Genomic DNA, 21259 nt, shown 5'->3' on the forward strand with positions numbered 1-21259 from the left:
TGTGCGTTATTTCTGTGGATTTCCGTCAAAATTCCCTGTTAAGACAGCACGCAGGGAAGTCAAATGGTGTTTGGCACGTCGAGCACTGAGTGACGGCCTTTGCCCATTTGCTATGGAAGTCCACTTAAGGAAAGACTGATCAATCGAGAAACAAAGTCGTCTGCTCTTTGCCAGCATGTTTATATATATATATAATGACTGTGTCTTCGCTCTGTGAAGTTTGCCTGCGCGATGCACTCTTGTTTTTTATACTTTAAAGCTGAGCGCAGCAAAACAAATGCGTTATTTTTTTGATAGCTGGTTTTGTTTATGTAGATACACCCTTCAGGCACCTTTAGGAAGTTTTATTAGTATCCGTGTCACCATCTGTTAACGATTTGCTTGAAGAACAGACACGCCCCCCCCCAACTAAAACAGGCCCTCTAGCAATTTGTTTGCTCTCTGGTAGGCAAGTCTTTCATTATAATCTATGTCACCATTTTTGTTAACCATTGATTAGCAGCTAGGAGCAAAGTGTTTTGTTCTTTAAACCACATGCTGTGCCTTTTTACATCTCTTTAGCGCATTTTAGACAACGTCGTACAGTCTACCTTTCCTGTCTAAACAGCAGTAGCACTTTTCGCAAGGATATTCTGTGTCTTTTGTGCAAAGCTCTTTCCCCTGAGCTTTATCACTACGTTTAGAAAGAAGAGAGACTATTTTGTAAAAGTACTCTTGTGCGCTATTTTATTTAAAATATAACACACAGCACAACTTTACTACCAGGCCATACTGCGTACTGCAGCCAACATAAGAGTGTGCGTTCAGTTACTTTAAATTGCCCCTTGATGCTTCGTGTTCTGTTTTCCTGGTGTTGGTCTGCGCTTTATCACTACATCTAAAGTTACTTTAAATTGCCCCATAATACTTAATGTTCTGTGTTTTTCTCAAGTTGGTGTGCGCTCACACCTCATTCTGTGCCGCTTGGGCAATGGGAAACTAGAGTCTTACTCCTATATTTGCGGAACGTCCTAGTTCTTGGTTTTCACAATCTTGTCGCCCTAGTACCACCCCAATACTAACACCAAACAAGGGTAGGATAAACAGCAACAACACAGCCTCCCTGCAGAAGCTTTTCAGTGCGTTTCGAAAATCTTCTTGACAACCTTCATAGTTAGGTTTACATTCATGCCCATTCGCTCTTTGGCCATTCTACTAACACTACAACTTTATCACTACGTCTGAAAATATCAGAGGTTATTCATAAAGTACTCGTCTACTGGAAGGAAAGGTGAGGTACGAGTTGGCCTTGTGCCCAGGCAGCAGTCACAGCTGTGCTGCTTGAACTGGGGCCAAGGCAGGGTGACAGGAGATCTATACAGACAAGCCAATTCAGTTCTCAGGGCGGAGAGGAAAGGGGGTCGCGGGGTCACAACCCTGGCAATCTGCAAAGGATCTGTGGCTTCCAGCAGCTGTCCTTGCTCCTCACAGGGTCCACAAGAAAATAAACAGGGGAGGTGGTTGGGGCGCAAAAAGCCTTTCAGGAGTAAAGGACAGGATTTCTTTGCTTCGCCCTAAGAGACCATTCTAGGCATAGCTGACACTCTAGAGACCCCTGTAAGATGTACAGTGCATGGAGCAATGTGCTAAGGTAGGAAAGAAGGCAAGTTTGTTGGTGGACGTAAGCCCACCCACAGTCTTTGCTGCGGCCATGTTAGAGGGGGGGAGACATCAAGGGAAACCCCTTTTAAAGCAGGCTGATGTAAATACAGTGAGGCGGATAATGGGTCCCTCGATTTCAGCCATATGTGCCATCAGCATATTTTGTTTGCAAGATACCAGTTTCCCCCGTTTGTTTATAGGGAAGGCTTTCTACATTTTTGAGTCCCTTTCACGTGAAAACCTGTCTCCCCTGCGCACACGTGTTCGTGCCTTTGACCCGACCTCCTTTGTCACCCATGCAAAGCCTTTCTTTAGGAGTGCTGCAGTGGCGTGGGTGGGTGTTTGATGCGTTGTTCGCCGACTTGTGGCCAAGCTTGGGTAACAGGAGCACAAACCGTCCAAAGAATACATATGCACATTGTACAACACATCCGTGCTCCTTACCAGGTTACTTCTTTAGTAACGAGGCTGTGTTTATGTACCTTATTGAAGGCCACATATTATAAATCCCATTAGTACGTTTGGTAGCTATTGGCAATTGAAAATGACAATGCCTTTTATTTATGTTTTTTTTTTAAAAAAATATGATTTACAATGTCAATAGCTTAAACTAATATGAATGCAAGACCTATTGCATTGCTTCCTTAAATATCCAGGAAAATACTTCATTTTAGTTGTCAGTAAGTATCGCATCTACATGAGTTTATGCTATTAGCATTGAAAATGCATTATATTTATGTAGTTTAAAAAAAGTCACATTAATATAAGCCATTAGCATTTACAATGCCAATAGCTCACACTCAATGCAATAGATTTTGCTTTTACAAAACGTTTGACTATTTGCATTTTTAATTTCAATGCCTTTTATTTATTTTTTTCAAAAGAAAAACAATATAAAAAAGCATTGAAAATGCACTAGGTCTCGCCTTTGAGCAAGTTAAAGCTATTTGCTTTGCCAATGGTATTTTTAGTCACATGTCACTTTAAAGCTGCCACTGGAAGCCCGAGAGCACTGCATTGCCCGCAGGCCAGTTTCTAAAGTCGTACCCTACACACCACAATCATAGCCACTGTAAGACTGGCATTGCGCAGACAAGTGCCTAAATAACCCACATGCCCTACTTCAATGCATTACAGGCAGCTGTACTCGGCCATTTGTTTACCTGGTGCCCTGTCCACCCCTGCCCCTAGTCTGTGATGTGGGCGGCATAATGGTGGTGCTGCCAGATCCCAGGCAGAGGTGGTAGAGAAACAGAAGAAGGCCTGGGCTGCAGGCGGCAGCATCAGAGCCCGTGGGCCGTAGAGCCCCAGCATCTCCGAGGCCAACAGCACTTACAACTGGGTTGGATCCCCTCGTCCCGCCAAGGATAAGACATCCCCACCAGAAGCTGTAGCGACCAAACAGTACTGCTTCCTGTCTTCTGTCGGTCGCACAATAACTCAGCAGCCCTGAAAGTTTATGATGCCCGGTCCTCAAGAGAGGGCGTGATGAATCATTCTGCCAGTTTGCGTGACACGTCCAGGGCACGCTTTGCTTCACAGTACATTTTCACTGACGCACTCATGGAGGTGGGGGGAAGGGGCCAAAAACACCCAATGAGGTAGAGGAGGCAGTAAGTTTGTACTGGGGGCATACAACATGTAATAGGGTAAAGAATGGAAAGAACTTGGGTTGGGGGCACAACGCAGACAATAAGGAAGAAGAGGGTGACAAATTTGGGTGTAACCCACTTGCAAAAAAGGAGGCTAAGAGGACATTTATAAGCCTCAGTGAAATTACACCAGCAAAGCAGCTAAAAAAGACAGGGAATAGTTCGCTGTTGTTTATGTGCCTTTGTGTTGCCATGTACAGATGAAATGCATGACACCGTGAGGATAGAGAGACAGCAAATCACACACACCGCATCTTTGGGCAAAGTATCACTGCGTTCCTTGCCAGCCCCTATTTACTGGGGCAACACGTCTAAGAAAAAGAGAGCTGTGCTGAGAGCCACTGCAGGGGATTTGGGGGTGATGTGCTGAACTCTGTCAATGCAGGCACGGAATCTTTTGGGCGGCGTTTAAATAGTATTTCGGCCAGTACGGATGGTGGGAGGGAACGGCAGTGTTCGGGGCAGATTACAAATAACAGAAGGCGGGAGTGCATTTTAAAACAAAGTTCAACACAATTGCATGATCAAAGTACTCGGTCCAGTCGTCGGTAACCTGATAACGGTAAACACAGAGGAAGAACATGAAATATAATGGTACAGCCTATAGAAAGTGAAGAAAAGTAAGTGGTAAGCAGTGGGACCAATACAAAGCAAGAAGGCGGGATGAAAGTCCATTTTAAGATATATATTAACATTAGATTTCACAAGCACAGCACAAGCGCTGTGCTGCAGGCAGAACCTTAAAATGTAGGCCTTAGATGCCAAAATTGCTGTGCCTCTAGGAGGAATGCAACCACTAAGGAAGTCGAGAAAAGATAGGCAGGGAAAACTGGTTGAGAAGCTAAAAACCTTACTTTGTTTACTCATAAAACTACAATTAGAATGAATTCAATGTTTGCTCAACAGAACAAAAGGATGGAGAAATGCATGGATGGCTACACCTTGTTTTTTTTCCAGATCGTAAAAATGCATTTAGAAACCCATACCAATTCACAAACACAATTTGTTAGAGGTGCCTTAAGGGTATTACTTCCAAATTACAAGTCAACAAGGTATGTATCAATTGTTTGGGACTGTAATTTATTCTGCAATCCATTAGTCTGCTACTGACTCCCAAGTTGTGGTAATGAATGATTTGGAAAGGGAAATATGCCCCTTTTGGACATTTGCCCTTTGAGAAACATAGTCACGGCCACCATGGCTCACGGGTGGGGAGCGGTCGTGGCGAGGGTCGCAGGGGGGAAAATAACTTATGTTTCCGCCGGTCCCGCCTCTTCTCTGCTCCTACTATTATGCTTCCAACTTCAGGTACAGGAAGCAGGCAGCCAGGCTCCCGCCCGTCAGCCAGTCACAATGCTGCAGTGCAGCATTGTGATTGGTCTGAGCACCGTGACATTGCACTCAGCCAGGGGCTGTAGGGATGGCCCTGTTCTCCATGCAGGCTGTAATGTAGCCTGCAAGGAGATGGGGGAAAGAGTGCATGACTGGTTTGGGCGGCCCAAGAGGGCCCGACCAAACAGTCACTGTGCACTTCGGAGTGGGCAAACCACTCCTGCCGTGCTCCGTGAGCATAGCAGAGCAGCCCCGCCCACCCGCTTGCAACAGGAAACATTAAATGATAATAACTGAAAGTTATTATCATTTTATGTTTTGTTTTCTGCACTGCTAGAAAGCAGTCGGGCGATGCTCCTCTGCCATAGCAGGGGAGTCGCCACTGGGGAAACAGTGTGGCAACATCAGGGGTAGTAAGCAGTGGTGCAGAGGACCATTGCCTATTGTCAGGTAAGTTTTCCAAAACGAAAAGACGTTTATCTTTTTAAATCTCAGGCTGCTTTAAAAACAAGCATTTACAATGTATTAGGCCTCTCAGTTGTGAAAGACAGAGCACTTCGTGTTGAAAATGACAATGTTTTTTACTTTTGTTTTTTGTATGCAGTGTAGTAATATTTGCATAGCGCTATTAAAGAGGGAAGAGGTGTGGCGCCGTGGCCAGGGCGACTGACTCTGGAATCGGGGGATCACGGTTCGATCCCCGGCGGCAGATTAGCCCAGCACCATGTGACTCTGGTCAATAGTTTCTTAATCTTCCCGATGGCCCCCAGTGCCTAGAGACCCTTACGGGTGATTGTTTGCGCTTTACAAATGTGGATATTATTATTAATGAGAGCAATCATGTCACATATATCATACAGTACCAATGATCATGCATATAACAATAGTAGAAATTATTGTACCAGACGAAGGCACTCAGCGAGGGAGGTTGATTTTCAAATAAGGGCAGGTGCCCTTAAAGGTGCGTTGAGGCACTTTACCATCTGTGTGGGGAATTGGTGTAGCGTTAAACCATAGCTGAGTGTAGTGGGTAAGAATTCGAAATGTGGAAAGTCTCCAACTTACATAAAATGGATGTGGTGGAAACAAGTTTTCCGGGGAGTCAGTCAAGAAAATAAACTCACCAACCTGAATGGACCAAACGGAGCAAGTTGATTAATTGTAATATGAACCCCGATGTAGACTATGACTGTAGGGCGAGGGGCAGCACTTACCAGTGAGCGCGATGTGTCAGGACTGCGAAAGGCAGAATTGGGTAAGGTAAAAGCAGCAAAGGTGTCTCTATTAGTGAAATGCATGGGTGCAGCGTGTAGGATAAAAAAAAGCAAAAGAAGGGTAATGAAAGAACATGGACAAGGGCAGCCATGTTGGAGTGGTATCAAAGCACATGGGCCTGAATAAGACAGCAAAATTAGCAGAAATCATCAATTAAGACATGAAACTGCAGACACAACGTATTAATTATTAACCCTAATGAGAAAGCAAGCAAGAGTGTTTTCTTACTAGTGGAAAAAAATGGCCTTCTCCTTGTCGTAACTGTTCCCTGCAACTGTAAGCAGAGCAGGACTGCACCATCTTCATGCCCAGCAGTAAGACTGCTGCACTTTTTAGGAGAAGATGAACAACGCCCATATGTAAAAAAATTTGTTTAAGCAAATAACTAGTTTTTCGCTACGATTTAATAGCATCTTAATTAATTGAGTTAAGGGAAATAGATATCACTTCTCCAGTCACCAAAATGGTTGAAGCAGCTTCATTAGTGAATGTCACATGATCGAAATAGGTCCTTGCGTCATAGACTGAAGCCATCTCACCACTTCTGTGCTGCGATATGTCTGTTGCTTGCTAGTTCCTCCCCTTGATCAAACACGAAGTGGAGCAGAATTAATTTTGGCCATTGCCAGTGCTGGATATGGAAACATTTTCATCAGCAGCCACAACAGACAAAAAGAAGTCCAATCCCCCTTAAAAAGAAGCCAAACAAAGCAATATACTACCCAAAAAAGCCCAAATAACAGTCGACATCGAAATTTGCAGAAAGGCTAAATAAATACAGCCAACAGAACGGGAGGCATAGGGTGGGAGGCAGCACTAACACAACTGTATTATTAAGAGGAGGTGGGAGGGAGAAATTCTATAGTTATATCAAAGCAGCTATGGCACCAAAGCTAAACACAGGCAAACAGTAACAGAGCAGGAAACCAAAAAAGGAAATGTCCTCCAAAGAACAGCTAAAGAACCATAGCATAATGAGAGAGTCCCTGCTGTGTGGGAGGAACAGAAGAGAACAAGGAGAGACAAAAAGGGAGGACTGACCACTAGCAAGCAAGGATATTAAACTGAAACAAACATATTAAAAGCAGGGGGATGGTATTTAAGCCCACAAGAGAAGTTACATCAGGTCTCGAAAGCTTGATCTAATTTGTTTTTCAGTTTTGCAAAGCAATCATAGGGATGGTGGTCTAGTGTCTCTTACAGACCACCAATACTAGGACTGTAGTTAGTCAGAGGGGTTGCAAACAGTGGCCTTCCTAATTAAAATTAATTAGGCAAGTCGAGCTGAAACCCCCTGTGAATTGAAATTCTGTGAACTGATCTATTTTCACATAGGTCAGTTAACAAAATTAGATTACATTTGCAAATCAACAGTGTGCAGTTAGCAAGCTCTTTTTTGCAAATGTAGTCTTTGTATGTCAGGTCCCTTATTTTGCTATACTCTAAGTTTACTTTGGGTTCTCCCTTACCTGTGGAATGTTAAGACGTCCTAAAGTTCGAGCCATTTCAACTGAGGCTGGAGAAAACATGTCTCCGATGATGACTGCCATTTTTCGGGTGGACTGGCATCTATAATTTGGGATCATGTCTTTCTGACCAGTCAGAAGCCACAAGGTTCCCTGAAGTGATCCAGATTCTGTGTAGCAGGAGTCCAAAATTCGAAAGCCAAGTGTAATGTTGTGTAGGATCTTAGAGTTTCTGTTGATTTCTTCAGTTGCAAATACCATAGCAAGTACACATTGGTACATCTCTGCATATATTCTGCAAGCAATCAGTAGACAGAACTTTAGGATTTGATTTTCTTGCAAGGTTGATATTATAAATAAAGAAATCGAACAGATACAGCACTACTGAGGTTGAGCATACATTTGTTAGGGGAAAGTTCCTCTGACTTGAATCTATGCGAAATACCAGCGGGTTCCCTCTTATGTTGGGATACAACACTTTTGCGAGGATCATTGTTTGTCAGCTGCTTATATGACATGAAATTATATCCCACAGTTTGTAAGGAATCTTGGTGATTTAGCTTATCATGGATAGATTAGTATCTGGGGTTGTGTGTATAATCCGTGGATATTGTATATTGGAGTAGGAGGTGGAGGTTGAATATTAATATTTTCTTGGCAAAGTACGTGTGGGTGGTGCAATTTGTAAGTTGAGATTTTCCCTATCAGGGTGTTGGATAGTGGGGAAGGATTTTGCTCTGCTCCATCCTAACTAGTGAGTGAGCCTTAAGACCCTATGAAGTGCTCTAACATAAGAGTTTTGGGTCTTAAGGCTCAAAGGCCACTGACTAAGTTGATTGAATGTTTTTCTGTTTTTGCAATACATAGTGTGTCCTTCCAAATGCCCAGGGTGGTTGCCTGTCGCAGTCTCCATGGTGCAGCATTTGTGACTCTATGCTCCTTCTCTGGAGTGTATTGGTTCTGTTATAGGTTTAAGTGGGCGCATGTGACTCTGGATTGTTGTTTCCAGATTACTCAATGGTTGAGATAGATCTGGTCCAGTCTGGCACTGTTTCTGTTGTCCTGAAGTCCACTGTCTCTGTGGCATTGTGGCTGGTCTTCCCAGCTGGATGCCGTTTTCCGCGAGAGTTGCCCTTTGGCTGCATTCCTTGTCTCCTTGTATCTTTACTTTCCCTGTTCCAAACTAATCATTATTAATTTTCACAATGCGCCTTATTCAATGGCTTACTGCCCCTCTGGGTTCTTGGTCATTGAGGCCATTTGTTCAAGGGTGGCTGTCCTGGATTGATGTAGACAGACAGATTGACAGACAATTAGACAGATGAACAGGCATCTACCTATCCAGGGAAAAGTCAGTGGAACAAGGCATAATGCTATATATGGCAAGTGAGGGGTATCTGCGTTGTCTGCATTGAGTGGGGGATTGGTCTACTGAGAAAGGGCATCTACTATCTGTTAAGGTGCAAGATACATTTGATATGGGTGACAAGTGAAGGATAGCGCTTCTGACTGTGGCAAATGAGGGAGTAGCTCCCCCTCTTCTGTTTCTGACAAGATAGAACTAGCTCCAAGGTCTACACTGTCTTCCATCCATCAGTTGCGCAAGGGATAGTTGTGCAATCTGTTAGAATTGGGCAAGTGCAAGTCTGCACTTTATTCCATTGCCGGTGGGTTCACAGAAGTTCAACCAGGTGGCCTACTGGAAATGGCAGATCATTCGCTCTCTTCAGTAATTGATACATTATCTGCAGAGACAGACAGACAGACCTTCATGCTCCCTCTTAGTAATTAATACATTTACCTGGAAAACGGTGAAAAAGAGAGTGAACTGGCATGTAGTGAATGTGCATTTTGTAAAAGAAATCTGGCTTGTGGGAGGTCAGCGATGCCAGGGTTTGAAAGGTAGGCTTTGCTGGGGTGTTAAAAGACAGACTTGAGGCTGTCCACTCTCAGGGCATCATGTCCTAGTCTTCCAGGGAGCTGGCCCCTTGAACCTACCCTGCCTGTGTAACTCCTTCAGTGAGTCAATACTTGTGTAGGTCCATTGAGATCTGTACCCAGCAGTAGTTGTGCACAAGCTGGACTACTCTAGGGATTCAAAAGAGGGTGCATGGTACAGAACTATGTCTGTTTAGATCTAGCAAAAAGTGTCTTGTGCAGTAACTGACATCGTGACGAGCTAGGTGCACAAAACACTTGCATTAGCACAGGTGTGCCTGCACATATGCCCTACCTTCCTTCTCAGCCTCTTTCCAGTGGCCAATATTCTCCAAAACTTGAGTTTGTTTCACTTCTATCCTGCCTGCGAAGACCCTATTAATAGCAGCAGCACCTATGTCATGAGGCAGGGGATGTTTGTCAGAGAACCAAAGAGAGAAAGAAAAGCATTCTCTGTCGGGCTCATTGGACTATGATGGCTGTGTATGCCAATGTGGTGGTACCTGGATGCCAAAGAAAATGACACATGGCTTACAGGGGCAGCAACAAAGGGTAATATAAGAAAGGGAAGGCAGGATGTGAGGTGTAAACATGTTTGGGCTTACGGGAAGAGTGGTAGTAAGAGCAGTGAAGGCTTGAACGATGGAGTAGTTCAATCCAGAATGTGCGGGGATGCAATGAGCTGCGTTGTGATGTAATGGAAGGGGTGGACAGGTGTACTCATCTTATCATATAGCTTTATTTCGACAACTCGTGTCATAAAAGCAAATAAACAAAACAGACATATAATATAATTAAAATATATAGATTATAAACAATTCGTAAGAAACATGCCATGACATACACACAAGTTCATCCTTATGCAGAGGTAGAGGCTTTGTAGTGTGCACACAATTGAGTGGTTGTCAAATGCGCATAAACTGGGCATGCAAACAGCACGTGGGCTCCAGACTCCACGGATGCCTGACATCCTGGGCAGTTGCTTAGGCTTGGGTCATTGGTGTGATACCTCATTCACAGGGAGAGTCAAAACCTGAATTGGATGAAGAGTTTTCTATCCTGAGGTATCTGGATTAAATCAAGATAAGGTTCCAGGAACCTAACCTGTTTGTGCAATAAGAATTCTGTGATGAGCCTCCCTCGGTCAGACCTGGTGGAATCTTGTTGCCCATTCCCAATAATGGCGCTTTATTATGTCTTTCTGAAGCAGGGGTAAGTCAGATTTTTCTCAGGCTTCCCGAAGTCCTACATCAACCACCATCTTTCTTAAATTTCGTATCCACCGCACCTTGCTAGAGAAAGGTGTACGGCAATCACTGCTTCCTAGCTGTGCTCTCTGTCAAACTCGAAGAAGTACAGAGTGAAATATATACATTTTGAAGAGTGCAATTGCATAAAAAGCAGACGGAAAGCTGAGTTGTGCAACACACACGTTCATGATACCATCCTAGGTGGCCTTGTGAGATTGTGAACTATAAAATTAGCTGACAGTTCACCACTAATTTCAGTCAGTGACAGCCTCAGTCCTTTTGGCATCTACTGTGACACTCTCTCCTCTCTTTTCTTTAATATCCTTTTTAGTCGCTCCTTTCAATACTCTGTCTAGCATGAATCGCCGACAACCATTTTGTGCCTCGACAAATAAACCCACTATCCTTCTGATCTTAGTGGGGCTTAATGTGTCATGATGATATACTGACTCCAAAAGCTTTGCCAGACCAAAATGCTGAATTTAATTGTGTACCTTTGTATCTCTGTACGTTGTGCAGGAGAAGTTATGTTCTGCACAGTGCTCTGGCTTTTATTAGGGCACTATATAGCTGCATCATGAGATGCAAATAGAAAGCCCAAAAGAGGGAAACCAGAATATATTTATCTTATAATCATTCTTCAGCCAAATGCTTGAGAGTGTAGCTAGAGTCACTTGTCACCATTAACTGACTACACCAAGAAGGTCTCACTGGCTCACATCATACAGCAGGACGTTTGCAGCATAGTTTTCTCTGGTACTTTTTGTCCCTTGGATGAATTCTTACAGTCTGGTCGGCAGGTTAATAAGTATAATGGTAAATAGACATAATATCGAAAAAAAAATATCGACTGGACAGAATATCGAGTTTTTAATATAGAATGGACAGAATATCGAATTGCCAAAATATAGTGGTGAAGAATATCGAAAATCAGGTAAGAAATATCGATTTAAATAATATAGAAGTAAGTAATATCGACAGTCATAATATAGTAGTTAAAAATATCGAATTTTTTTATAGTGTTTTAAGTGTTAGTATATGTGTTAAAAGTATGTATTAATATTGGAATGTATGTTAGAATATTTTTAAAGTAATGAATTTTATGTTATTTCATTTTTGTGTAATATAATTCCGTAGCGGGTTGTGGGTTTATAGGGGAGTAGGGTGGGAAGTAATTTAATTATAGTACATTAAATAATAATTTATAGGAATAATTAATTATTTTTAATTTAATTTTGCGTTTTACTTCTGTAGCGGGTTGTGGGTTTATAGGGGAATAGGGTGGGAAGTAATTTAATTGTTATTAGTTAATTATTCATTAGTATTGAAAATTAATTGGTTGTTGATTAATTATTAATTGGTAAATCATTTGTATTAATTGGTAATTAATTTGTATTAATTGTTTAATTGATAATTATGTTAATTGTATTCATTTAATATTTGTAGCGGGTAGTGGGTTTATAGGGGAATATGGTGGGAAGTAATATAATTCTAAAAAATTAATTATTTAAATAATTTGTGTATATTGATAATTAATATATTATTAATTAATTATTAATTGGTATTATTTGCATTTATTAATGTTTGTTATAGAAAAATAATTGGTTGTTAATTAATTATTAATAGGTAATTAATTAATCAAAATGTATTGGTATTTACAATTAATTAATTATTAAATATTGTGTGATTGGTAATTAATTTTAATACTTTTTTGGTATTAATAATTCATTTATTTTTAATAAAATATTAATTTATTCTTTTCCCTACTATTGCACTCACTGGAGTGGGAATAGTAATTTTTACCCCTACGCTATCCAACGTATTCCCTACTATTGCACTCACTGGAGTGGGAATAATAATTTTTACCCCTACGCTATCCAACGCTTTCCCTACTGTTGCACTCTCGGGAGTGGGAATAGTAATTTTTATCCCTACGCTAGCCAACGGTTTCCCTACTGTTGCACTCTTTGGAGTGGGAATAGTAATGTTTACCCCTACGCCATCTGACGTTTTCTCTACTGTTGTAATCACTGGAGTGGGAATATTAAATTTTGCCCTTCCGCTATCCAACGCTTTCCCTACTGTTGCACTCTCTGGAGTGGGAATAGTAATTTTTACCCCTACGCTATCCAACGCTTTCCCTACTGTTGCACTCTCTGGAGTGGGATTAGTAATTTTTAGCCCTACTCTATCCAATGCTTTCCCTACTGTTGCACTCTTTGGCGTGGGAATAGTAATTTTTACCCCTACGCTATCCAACGCTTTCCCTACTGTTGCACTCACTGGAGTGGGAATAGTAAATTTTACCCTCCCGCTATCCAACACTTTCCCTACTGTTGCACTCTCTGGAGTGGGAATAGTAATTTTTACCCCTACGCTATCCAATTTGAATATTTTTAATTAATATTACGTTAATATATATGTATAATTTTTATTTTTTACTTACATTAATTATTAATTAATTTTAATGTTATTTAAGTATTTTTAAGTATGTGTCAGTTAATTATATGTATTATTTCATTCATTTTACATTACTTTTAAGACATTTAAAAAATTCGATATTTTGACTAACTATATTTTTAACAACGATATTTTGGATTCTATATTTTTGTACTTACCTGTTTGGAGATAGGGATTCTATATTTTGGCATTCTATATTTTGGCATCGATATTTTTGAATGTTTATATTTTGGTAGTCGATATTATGTCAGTGATCCAAGTATAATATATGATATGAAATTAAATCTCACTGCAACTGTTTGTAAGGAATTTTGAACACTTCTCACAACAAGTTAAGAAGCATTAATTTTGTGTTTGGATATTGTAGGAAATTGGGTTCCTGGCGGAGGGTGCGAAATCTTTATCAATCAGCAACCACAATTCCCGTCAGGATGAAGACACAGGTAACCCCAAAATATTCTGTGCTTAACCCTCTGCCAGTTTAGGACAAATCTGTCAGGCTTCACTTAAAGGCAATGCGTGTTTATGCAGCACTTCAAACATTAATAAAGTGAAAACACAACACAAGAAATATCCCATAACAATTTAGATAAATAGAGTAAAATGTAATCAATAATTTCAACCAAAACAAGAAAAATCCCACCAGTAGAACCATAGATATGCAATTTTAAAGATTTAAATGGAAAGAATGTTTAAAGCTTCAAAGTGCCAACTGTGGTTATCTAGTCATGCTGAACCTGGACTAAGTCACAAGTTCAGGATGACCACGATGGAGCGCAGACCAGAAACAGAGACCAAGTTAGACCTGCTGAACAGAGTACCATAAATGCAGGTTGCAGGGAGCTGCGAGATCCGGCGTCTAGGATGTGTTGGGCAGCAGCGCTTTTGAGGTGCTACGGGGCTGCCATTCGAGGTCATGGGGCTGTCATGCAGTGACAATTCTGAGGAGTGCAAGCTATGATGTGAAGTCCAGCATCAGGGATGCGTCGCAAAGTGGCAGTTCTGATGTGGTGTTGCAAGGTGATTCATCATGCTGTATAGGTTCTGCTCCCAGGACTGCAGCTGGTCTTGCAGAGCACCTTCAGGCCCCTGTCCAAGGGTCCATGACTGGGGTGGCACCACATAGGGAGCAACACTCACAGCAGACAGAATCCAGGTGCTGGGTTCAAGGTGGGTAGACACTTTTCTGCCCAAGAGGCTCTGATCAGGAGGCCAGTAAACTGGTCCCTGGAGTCACTCTTGCAGTCCTGGGATCAAGATGCAGGTCCAGTTCTTTCCACTCAGGCAGCAGGGCAGGGCAGTAGAAGGGAAGCAGAGTAGCAGTCCTTCTTGCAGCAGTGCAGCACAGTAGTCCTTCTTAGTCTTCCACAGTTCCAGTGGTATACTGAAGAGTTGGGTCTCAGGGTCCAATATTTATACTTGGTGCCAGCTTTGAAGTAGAAGAAGGTTCTGGAGGTTTCAACCACCAGAGGTGTTTGGAATTTCCTGCCTTTGTGCTCTGGCCCCAGTTTTTCTAGGGACACCAACAACTAGCGTCAAACCCTTTGTGAGTGTGCTGTTGCAGAGGCTTTGTAATGTGCAAGTGTGGTAGGTGACAAGTCCGCTCCCCAGTCAATTTAGAGATGACCTGTCCTGCCAACACCTATTCCTCCTTTGTCTCACTATCTGAGAGCAATACACAACAATCAACTGCCAGCTACACCTGGGCATTGTGACTTAGGGGCAGCCGACAGGCATCAAATAGTTGGGACAAGAAAAGGCCAACTTTATAAAAGTGTCATTTTCAGAATTGTGACTAAAACATGATACTACTCATCAGGAGCATGGAGGATTTGTTCTTTTTGGTGGCAACAACCTTATAAAAATTAGGTACCTAGTTAAGGTTGAACTAATAAGTAGCCACGAGTATATGCTTGGTCTTGGGAGTACTACAATTGTGAAAAATATGTTACTCATTGTGTTTAAGAAATGAGAACTGGTTGATTTTAATTCATCACAAACTTTATGTTTGTTTTTTAAAATTCAAATTTTTGATGTTGTTAGATATAATAGTGGGAGACTTTTATGAATAATTGGTATTGACTGAAGGATATGCTATACAAAGTATTTGATTTGGCATGCAAAATGTTTTAAAAGAAATGTGTAAGACACGCTATGGAATGAGAATTGTGGTCATGCTAATTACATTTTTTGATCACGCAAGAACAATTCTTTGTGTTTGTTAAATAATTTCAGACAAGGTACTGTGTTGATGTTCTTAACTTTCTAACAATGGCATTTTCAGAATTGTAACTTTACTATTAAAAGTGGTTTCTAAATTATAATTCTTTAGACACCAGACTCAATATTCCCATCTTCTCCCAATTGAAACTTATCACTTATGAAATGTTATGAGGTAACCCAATGTTATCCTATGGGAGAGGCAGGCCTTGCAACAGTAAAAAAAAATAATAGTTTTTTACTGCTAGTTCCCGTTTTACAGACAGAGCGCACATTCCCTGTTTGCACCCGGTGCACCTGTAATCAGGTGCGCCGGGTGCAAACTGGTAAAACTGGTAAAGTGCGCCCTATTATGAAGAATGTGCTGCCCTAAGAGAAATATGGAGCAGTTGTTTAAAAACTGCTCTATGTTGCTTTGTGCAGGCGAACCCGCCTGCACTTTCAAAAGGTATTAGAGAACCCATCTGCATGGTGATGTCTTGGGGGTAAATGGGATCCTCTCTCTGCTCCCTTGTGGGGCTGCCCTCAGGGGGTACACTGACAGTGCAGCACCTTTCTAAGGTGCACTTTAAGTGCTCTTCTAAGGACATGCCTCCCTCTGCGCCCATGTCTATAATAGTGTGCCAGTGCAAAGACAAAATAATTCCCTCATTTGCATGGGGCCACACCCCCATGCAAATGAGAGAACACCCTTTCGCAATAGTCCCAGCGCTATCTGTATTACAGAAGGGGCTGCACAAGCATCCGCGGTCCCTTTTGTAATACCAAAGTGCCTCAGGGGTGCACAAAGCAGGCTCACTTGCCTGTTGCACGCCGAGAACACTTTCTGTAATATGTCCCAGGACATGTTAATGTTATAAGTACATGTCCAACCTTTTTTAATACACTGCACCCTGCCCAATGGCCTTTTTACGGCTTACCCAAAGGGTGACATATGTTTAAAAAAAGGAATGTTTAGCCCTGGGAAAAGGTTTATTTTGCATGGTCGAAATGGCAGTTTAAAACAGCACACACATTGCTGCAGTGGCTGGCCTGAGACATGTTGAAAAGGCTAATTAAGTGGGTGGCACAATAAGTATTGCAGGCCCACTAGGAATATTTAATTTACTGGCCCTCTGTACATCATGTAGTACCAATTACTAGGGGCTTACAAGTAAATCAAATGTGCTAATTGGGTATAAGCCAATTTCACCATGTTTAAAAGAGAGAGCACAAGCACTTTAGCACCAGTTAGTAGTGGTAAATCAAGTCCTAAAAGCCAACAAAAATGGGTTCAAAAACAGGAGGCTGAAGGCAAAAAGTTTGGTAAGGATCCTGCTGAAAGCCAAGTTCAACAGATACAGTATTTAATGACAGATGAGATCGCGCAGAACAACAGCACATATTGAAAATGTATTCATAAACACAATTACAGAAACAGTTACTGTCCTCCATATGCACATGCATATTTATCACTAAGGCGCCGAAAGACCTACAAACCATACTTACCTATTACAGTTCCTTGATGTGGGAGGTGCTGTAAAGCTGAAAGGTGTGCTGAGAGATTCCATATGTACAGGCGCCAGTCCACCAAACATGACATCCCCTTCCTTAGAGTACGCCTGGAGTGCGAGGCTCTGGAGTTTGCATCCTTTCCTAGCAGAGGCTTCCCATGGGTGTAGGGCTGCCAAGAGCACCAGCATCCCAACCAGAGCCGCCTGTTTCCCAGCTGTACCATTGGTGGGTAGTGTCATTTCTGAGGGTTACATCACCATCTAAGGAGAGGATTCAGTTCTCATTGGTTAATACAGAAAGGAAATGGCAGCCAGCTTCAACCTTCTAAGAAAGATCACTCCTTGATAACTGGGCATCACAGCACAGAGACTGCAACCCTGAGGACCCGGTGATCTCCTCAACCTCCTGGATGCTATGGAAGCAGCGGCACTGGCATTCCTAAATCTTTCCGTGATTTAATGGCAATGAACGTCAGTCCCTTCTGGAATTCACGTTCAGTAAAACGTGGATATCCGGTGAACACTGGCAGACACATTTGTCACGTACACTCAAGCTTTAAATACCTAAAATACACATCATTCTAGCGTCTGATTTATACATGTTTATTAATGAACGTGGAACTGGGAGATCTGGAGGCATGGTATGACAGCTCATTACACAAGAATATAAATGACAGTGTTGTATATCTGTAAGTTTCACCCCAGCAGGATATAAGCCAAGCAGGACGCCTGTGTGGTTAGTCATTAGGTGCTTAGTAATCAGCTGGAGATGAACGATTAAACCCAAGCAATGCTTTTCAGCTAGCTATGGGTAGTATGGAAACATAAGATTTCTCAAAGGTTCATGATAGGACATTTCAGACTTCTACAACAGTGTTAGGAAACTGCTGGCCACTACTGGAGGGTAAACAGGCGCAGACTAACTGTGAAGGCGATTTCATTCCTTGAAATGTAGAAAGGCTGAATCTTGCCAGCTAAATCGTTTGGTAATCATCCTTAAGGGAATATGGGGCATATTTACAACGAGGCGATAAAAAATGATCGCCGCTTTAGCGGCCGTTTTCGGCCGAAAAGCGGCGATAATTTTATCGCTATATTAGCAAGATCACGCTAACGGGAGAAACATTGCTTTAGCGTGGGGATTTCTAACGCCCCGCTTTGCATCTCTAATGAGATGCAAAGTGGGCGTTCCTGACCTGACATGATAGGAGAAATGTCGCTAGGCGACATTTCTCCTATCATCAAGCCCCACGCTATGAAGCATAGCGTCAGGAAAAGTAGCGATAACCCCTGTTATCGCTACTTTCCTAACACCTGCTTCAGGACTGATTTAGCCATGATATCCTATGGAAGGTGGATTTCATGGCTAAGTTTGTGAGTCCTTATCAACTAGCTAACGTGAGATTATCGCTGGGTTTCCAGCGATGATCTCACGTTAGCCAGTTAGCGCTAGGATTTTTATCGCCGATGAGATAAGCGTTGCTAATAGCACACTATCTCAGCGATAAAAACCGGCGCTAGCCGGCGATAATTACCCGAGCGCTAAGTGCTCTCAGCGATAATTATCGCCGGTTGTGGTTGATATGCCCCCAAGGGCATTAAAATGCACACAGTGATGAGATAAATGGGTTTTGGTGATGTGCTCTGATTTTCTAAGGTCAGAAGAAAGTAACGTTCTGAAACACTGGAAATAATCTGGACCACTGACAATTATTCTGAATGCATTCCATATGGTTGTTGTTTAGCTTGTCAGTGCTATTAGAGAAGGGGACAAACCACAATCAAATCAGTTTTGGTTTTGTTCCCATAGAAACGGTCTGACGCAAACTGATATGCTTTTTTTGCTTCTGAATCGGAACACAGGCAACTAACTGCACACCAGGGGGCAGATTTACAACAAAGTAACGCAGAACGGTGCAGCAAGTCATTTTGCTGCACCGTGCTGCGTTAGTTTGGAAAGCACAGAGATGCGACATATTTACAAGAATATGTCGCATCTCTGTGTTTCCCCTGCGCTGACGCACAAACTGCAGCCATGCGCCGGTGCAGGCATCCTTGCACCATGGTGCTTGGATGCCTGCTTTGTGGGGAGATTGGTTTTGTGCAGGAAGGGGCACCTTCCTGCACAAAAACAATCACCAGAGGCTTTTTCCTCTTTCAATGCGTGCTGTAGAATGCAGCACGCATTGAAAGAGGAAAAAACTAGGAGAAATGAAAACATTTCTCCTCGTTGCGCCTCACTACGCCACCTCTAGAGTGGCGTAGCATTCACACGCATCTCCAGATTTACGATTTCTCGTAAATCTGGAGATGTGTCTTGTTCCATGGGTGTTGCGTGGGAACACCCACAGCAACACCCATGGAACGCTCCTTCCACGCACAGTGCTGCGTGTGAAGGGGCCATATTTATGAGGAGAGGAAAATCAAGCAGGGTGGCTTTTCCTCTCCTTGTAAATATGGAGGAGCCCCCTGCGCCACCAGTACGTCACGAAAAGTGACGTAGTGGTGGCGCAGGGGGCTTGTAAATCTGCCCCCAGGTTTGGTCTCGTTAGTGCTCATGGGTGATGTGCTGCTAGAGCCCCTGTGGCACAGCGAGCAAGGGACCCACATCCGGCCATATCCACTGCACTGAAGACAACTCACTTAAACTGCAAAAAGTGATGGGTTGGAATGCTTAAATCCATCTAAAATATTGCAAGTAAATCTAGTGCATTCCCTGACATCAAAACAAAATGTCATTTGGAGATGGTTGGGCTCTAGCAACAGAGCAAAACCAATAAACTGCAATGTGGCCAAAATAATTACAAGGTCTTCTCAGTGAGACGCCATACGTTTACCAGGATTCTAACATTTGAGTAGCACTAAGGTACTGCAGACTTTCCCCTCTATTATCTCTAAGTACCGGAGCACAAGCAAGTGACACTGAATATAGAAAATAAAGGAATCAGAGGTAAAAAGAGCAGGGATCATTATAGCAATGGACTGTAGCACATCCCATGTACAGTCACCACATTATAGGGAAAAAGCAAAATGTTGAAGTGAACATTTGTTCATCACTAAACTCAAGGGCGAATTTAACTCAGGAAATAAGAAGACATTTGGAACCTGCTTAAAATCATTGTGCTATTGTTACATTTAAATGCGGCGGAGAGAGACGTGGTGCCCATACCTATATTACACATTTACGAGACAGGGGGTACATTTACAAGGGGATAGTGCCATCAGAACGTCAGTGACGGTCTGATGGCGCTATTCTTTTCTCCATATTTACAAAGCGGTGCTAGGCCATTTTGAGTGGCTTACGGCTCCTGTAAATACAGCCCTGTTACATGCTTCACTTTGCGTGAAAGGGGCGTGCAATGGGTGTTACTGTGGGCATTCCACCGCAACACCCATTGCATTTTGACACTGCCCCAGATTTACAAGGATGTGTAAATCTGAGGCAGCACCAAAAACTAATGCCATGCAATAGCAGGCGTTAGAATGGCTCAATGAGGAGAAATACTTTTATTCCTCCTAGTTTTTGCTTTTTCTATATGTGCTGCATTCAGCACACATAGAAAGAGCGAAACGGCATTAATCATTGTTTATGTGCAGGAAGGTGTCGTTTCCTGCACATAAACAATCATTAAATAATGACAATTTGCTACTTCCATGTGTGCTGCAGAATAGAGTACACAAAGAAGTAACAAATCACCATTATTGATTATTTATGTGCAGGAACCTATACAGTCATTCCCTGCAACACAAGCACCCCTTGCACTATGTTGCAAGGGTGCCTGCGCTGGCACTAGGCAGATCATTTTAGCACTAGGGAAAACACGGGTGCGCCGTATTTTTGTAAATGCGGCGCATCCCTGCATTTTGGAAATGTCAGAGGCTGAGCTGCCAAATTTGGCGCAACTCAGCGCTCTGACATTTCCCTGTAAATATGTCCCAAGGAAAGGTGTAAATCTGTGCTGAGTTAGTAGAGATTGTCATATACATATTAATTTGCCGGCTAGAGTTTCAATAAATAGGAGCATGTTCTACATCCAAGAGAAGTTGATGTGGACTCCTATTTACAGCGCACTGTGCAAAAGTACATATTTTGATCCCTAAAGACAAAACAAGGTTGTACTAGATAAATAATGTATATATATATATCTATGTGGCATTGTAACACTAGGCCGTTTGATACTGTTTACAAACTGATCACGAAGTGTTAAGTTACGTGGTGTGGACTTAAGGTGTACGCATAACTGACTATCCTAGAAAGAAGCCAATTTGGCATCTCTAGGATAATGTGTTGCTCCTGTGAAGACAGTGGTGTGAGAAGCAGCAGGTGTCAGCAGCCAATAAAGATGTCATGCCACACTGAAAGGTGGTCAGATGGGAGGCAGGTGCATGCCCGCAGAAATATGTAAATCCTTCTGCCTGTGGTTGGTTGGACTCTGGAGGGGGTGGACCACGGTTCTCACAGTCTTGCTGGAGTGCAGTGTGCAGCTCAGAACATGTATATCTACTTATCTTCCTGGGACCACTAATGCAAG

The 21259-nt window shown here is 42.5% G+C and overlaps 1 protein-coding gene across 1 annotated transcript in view; it reads right to left on the reverse strand.

Annotated features, from left to right (window-relative positions):
* Nucleotides 1-16967, reverse strand: part of LOC146855864 (extracellular calcium-sensing receptor-like) — an 83140-nt gene extending 66173 nt beyond the window's left edge. Inside the window, exons 1-2 of the mRNA XM_085651183.1 lie at nt 16723-16967; nt 7370-7661 (exon numbers count right to left, since the gene is read on the reverse strand). Coding sequence (XP_085507309.1) covers nt 7370-7661; nt 16723-16967 — 537 coding nt within the window. The remainder of the gene's footprint in view (nt 1-7369; nt 7662-16722) is intronic.
* Between the last annotated feature and the right edge of the window lie 4292 nt (nt 16968-21259).

Source organism: Triturus cristatus, chromosome 4_1 (genome assembly GCF_964204655.1).
Source record: "Triturus cristatus chromosome 4_1, aTriCri1.1, whole genome shotgun sequence".
Lineage (NCBI taxonomy): Eukaryota > Metazoa > Chordata > Amphibia > Caudata > Salamandridae > Triturus > Triturus cristatus.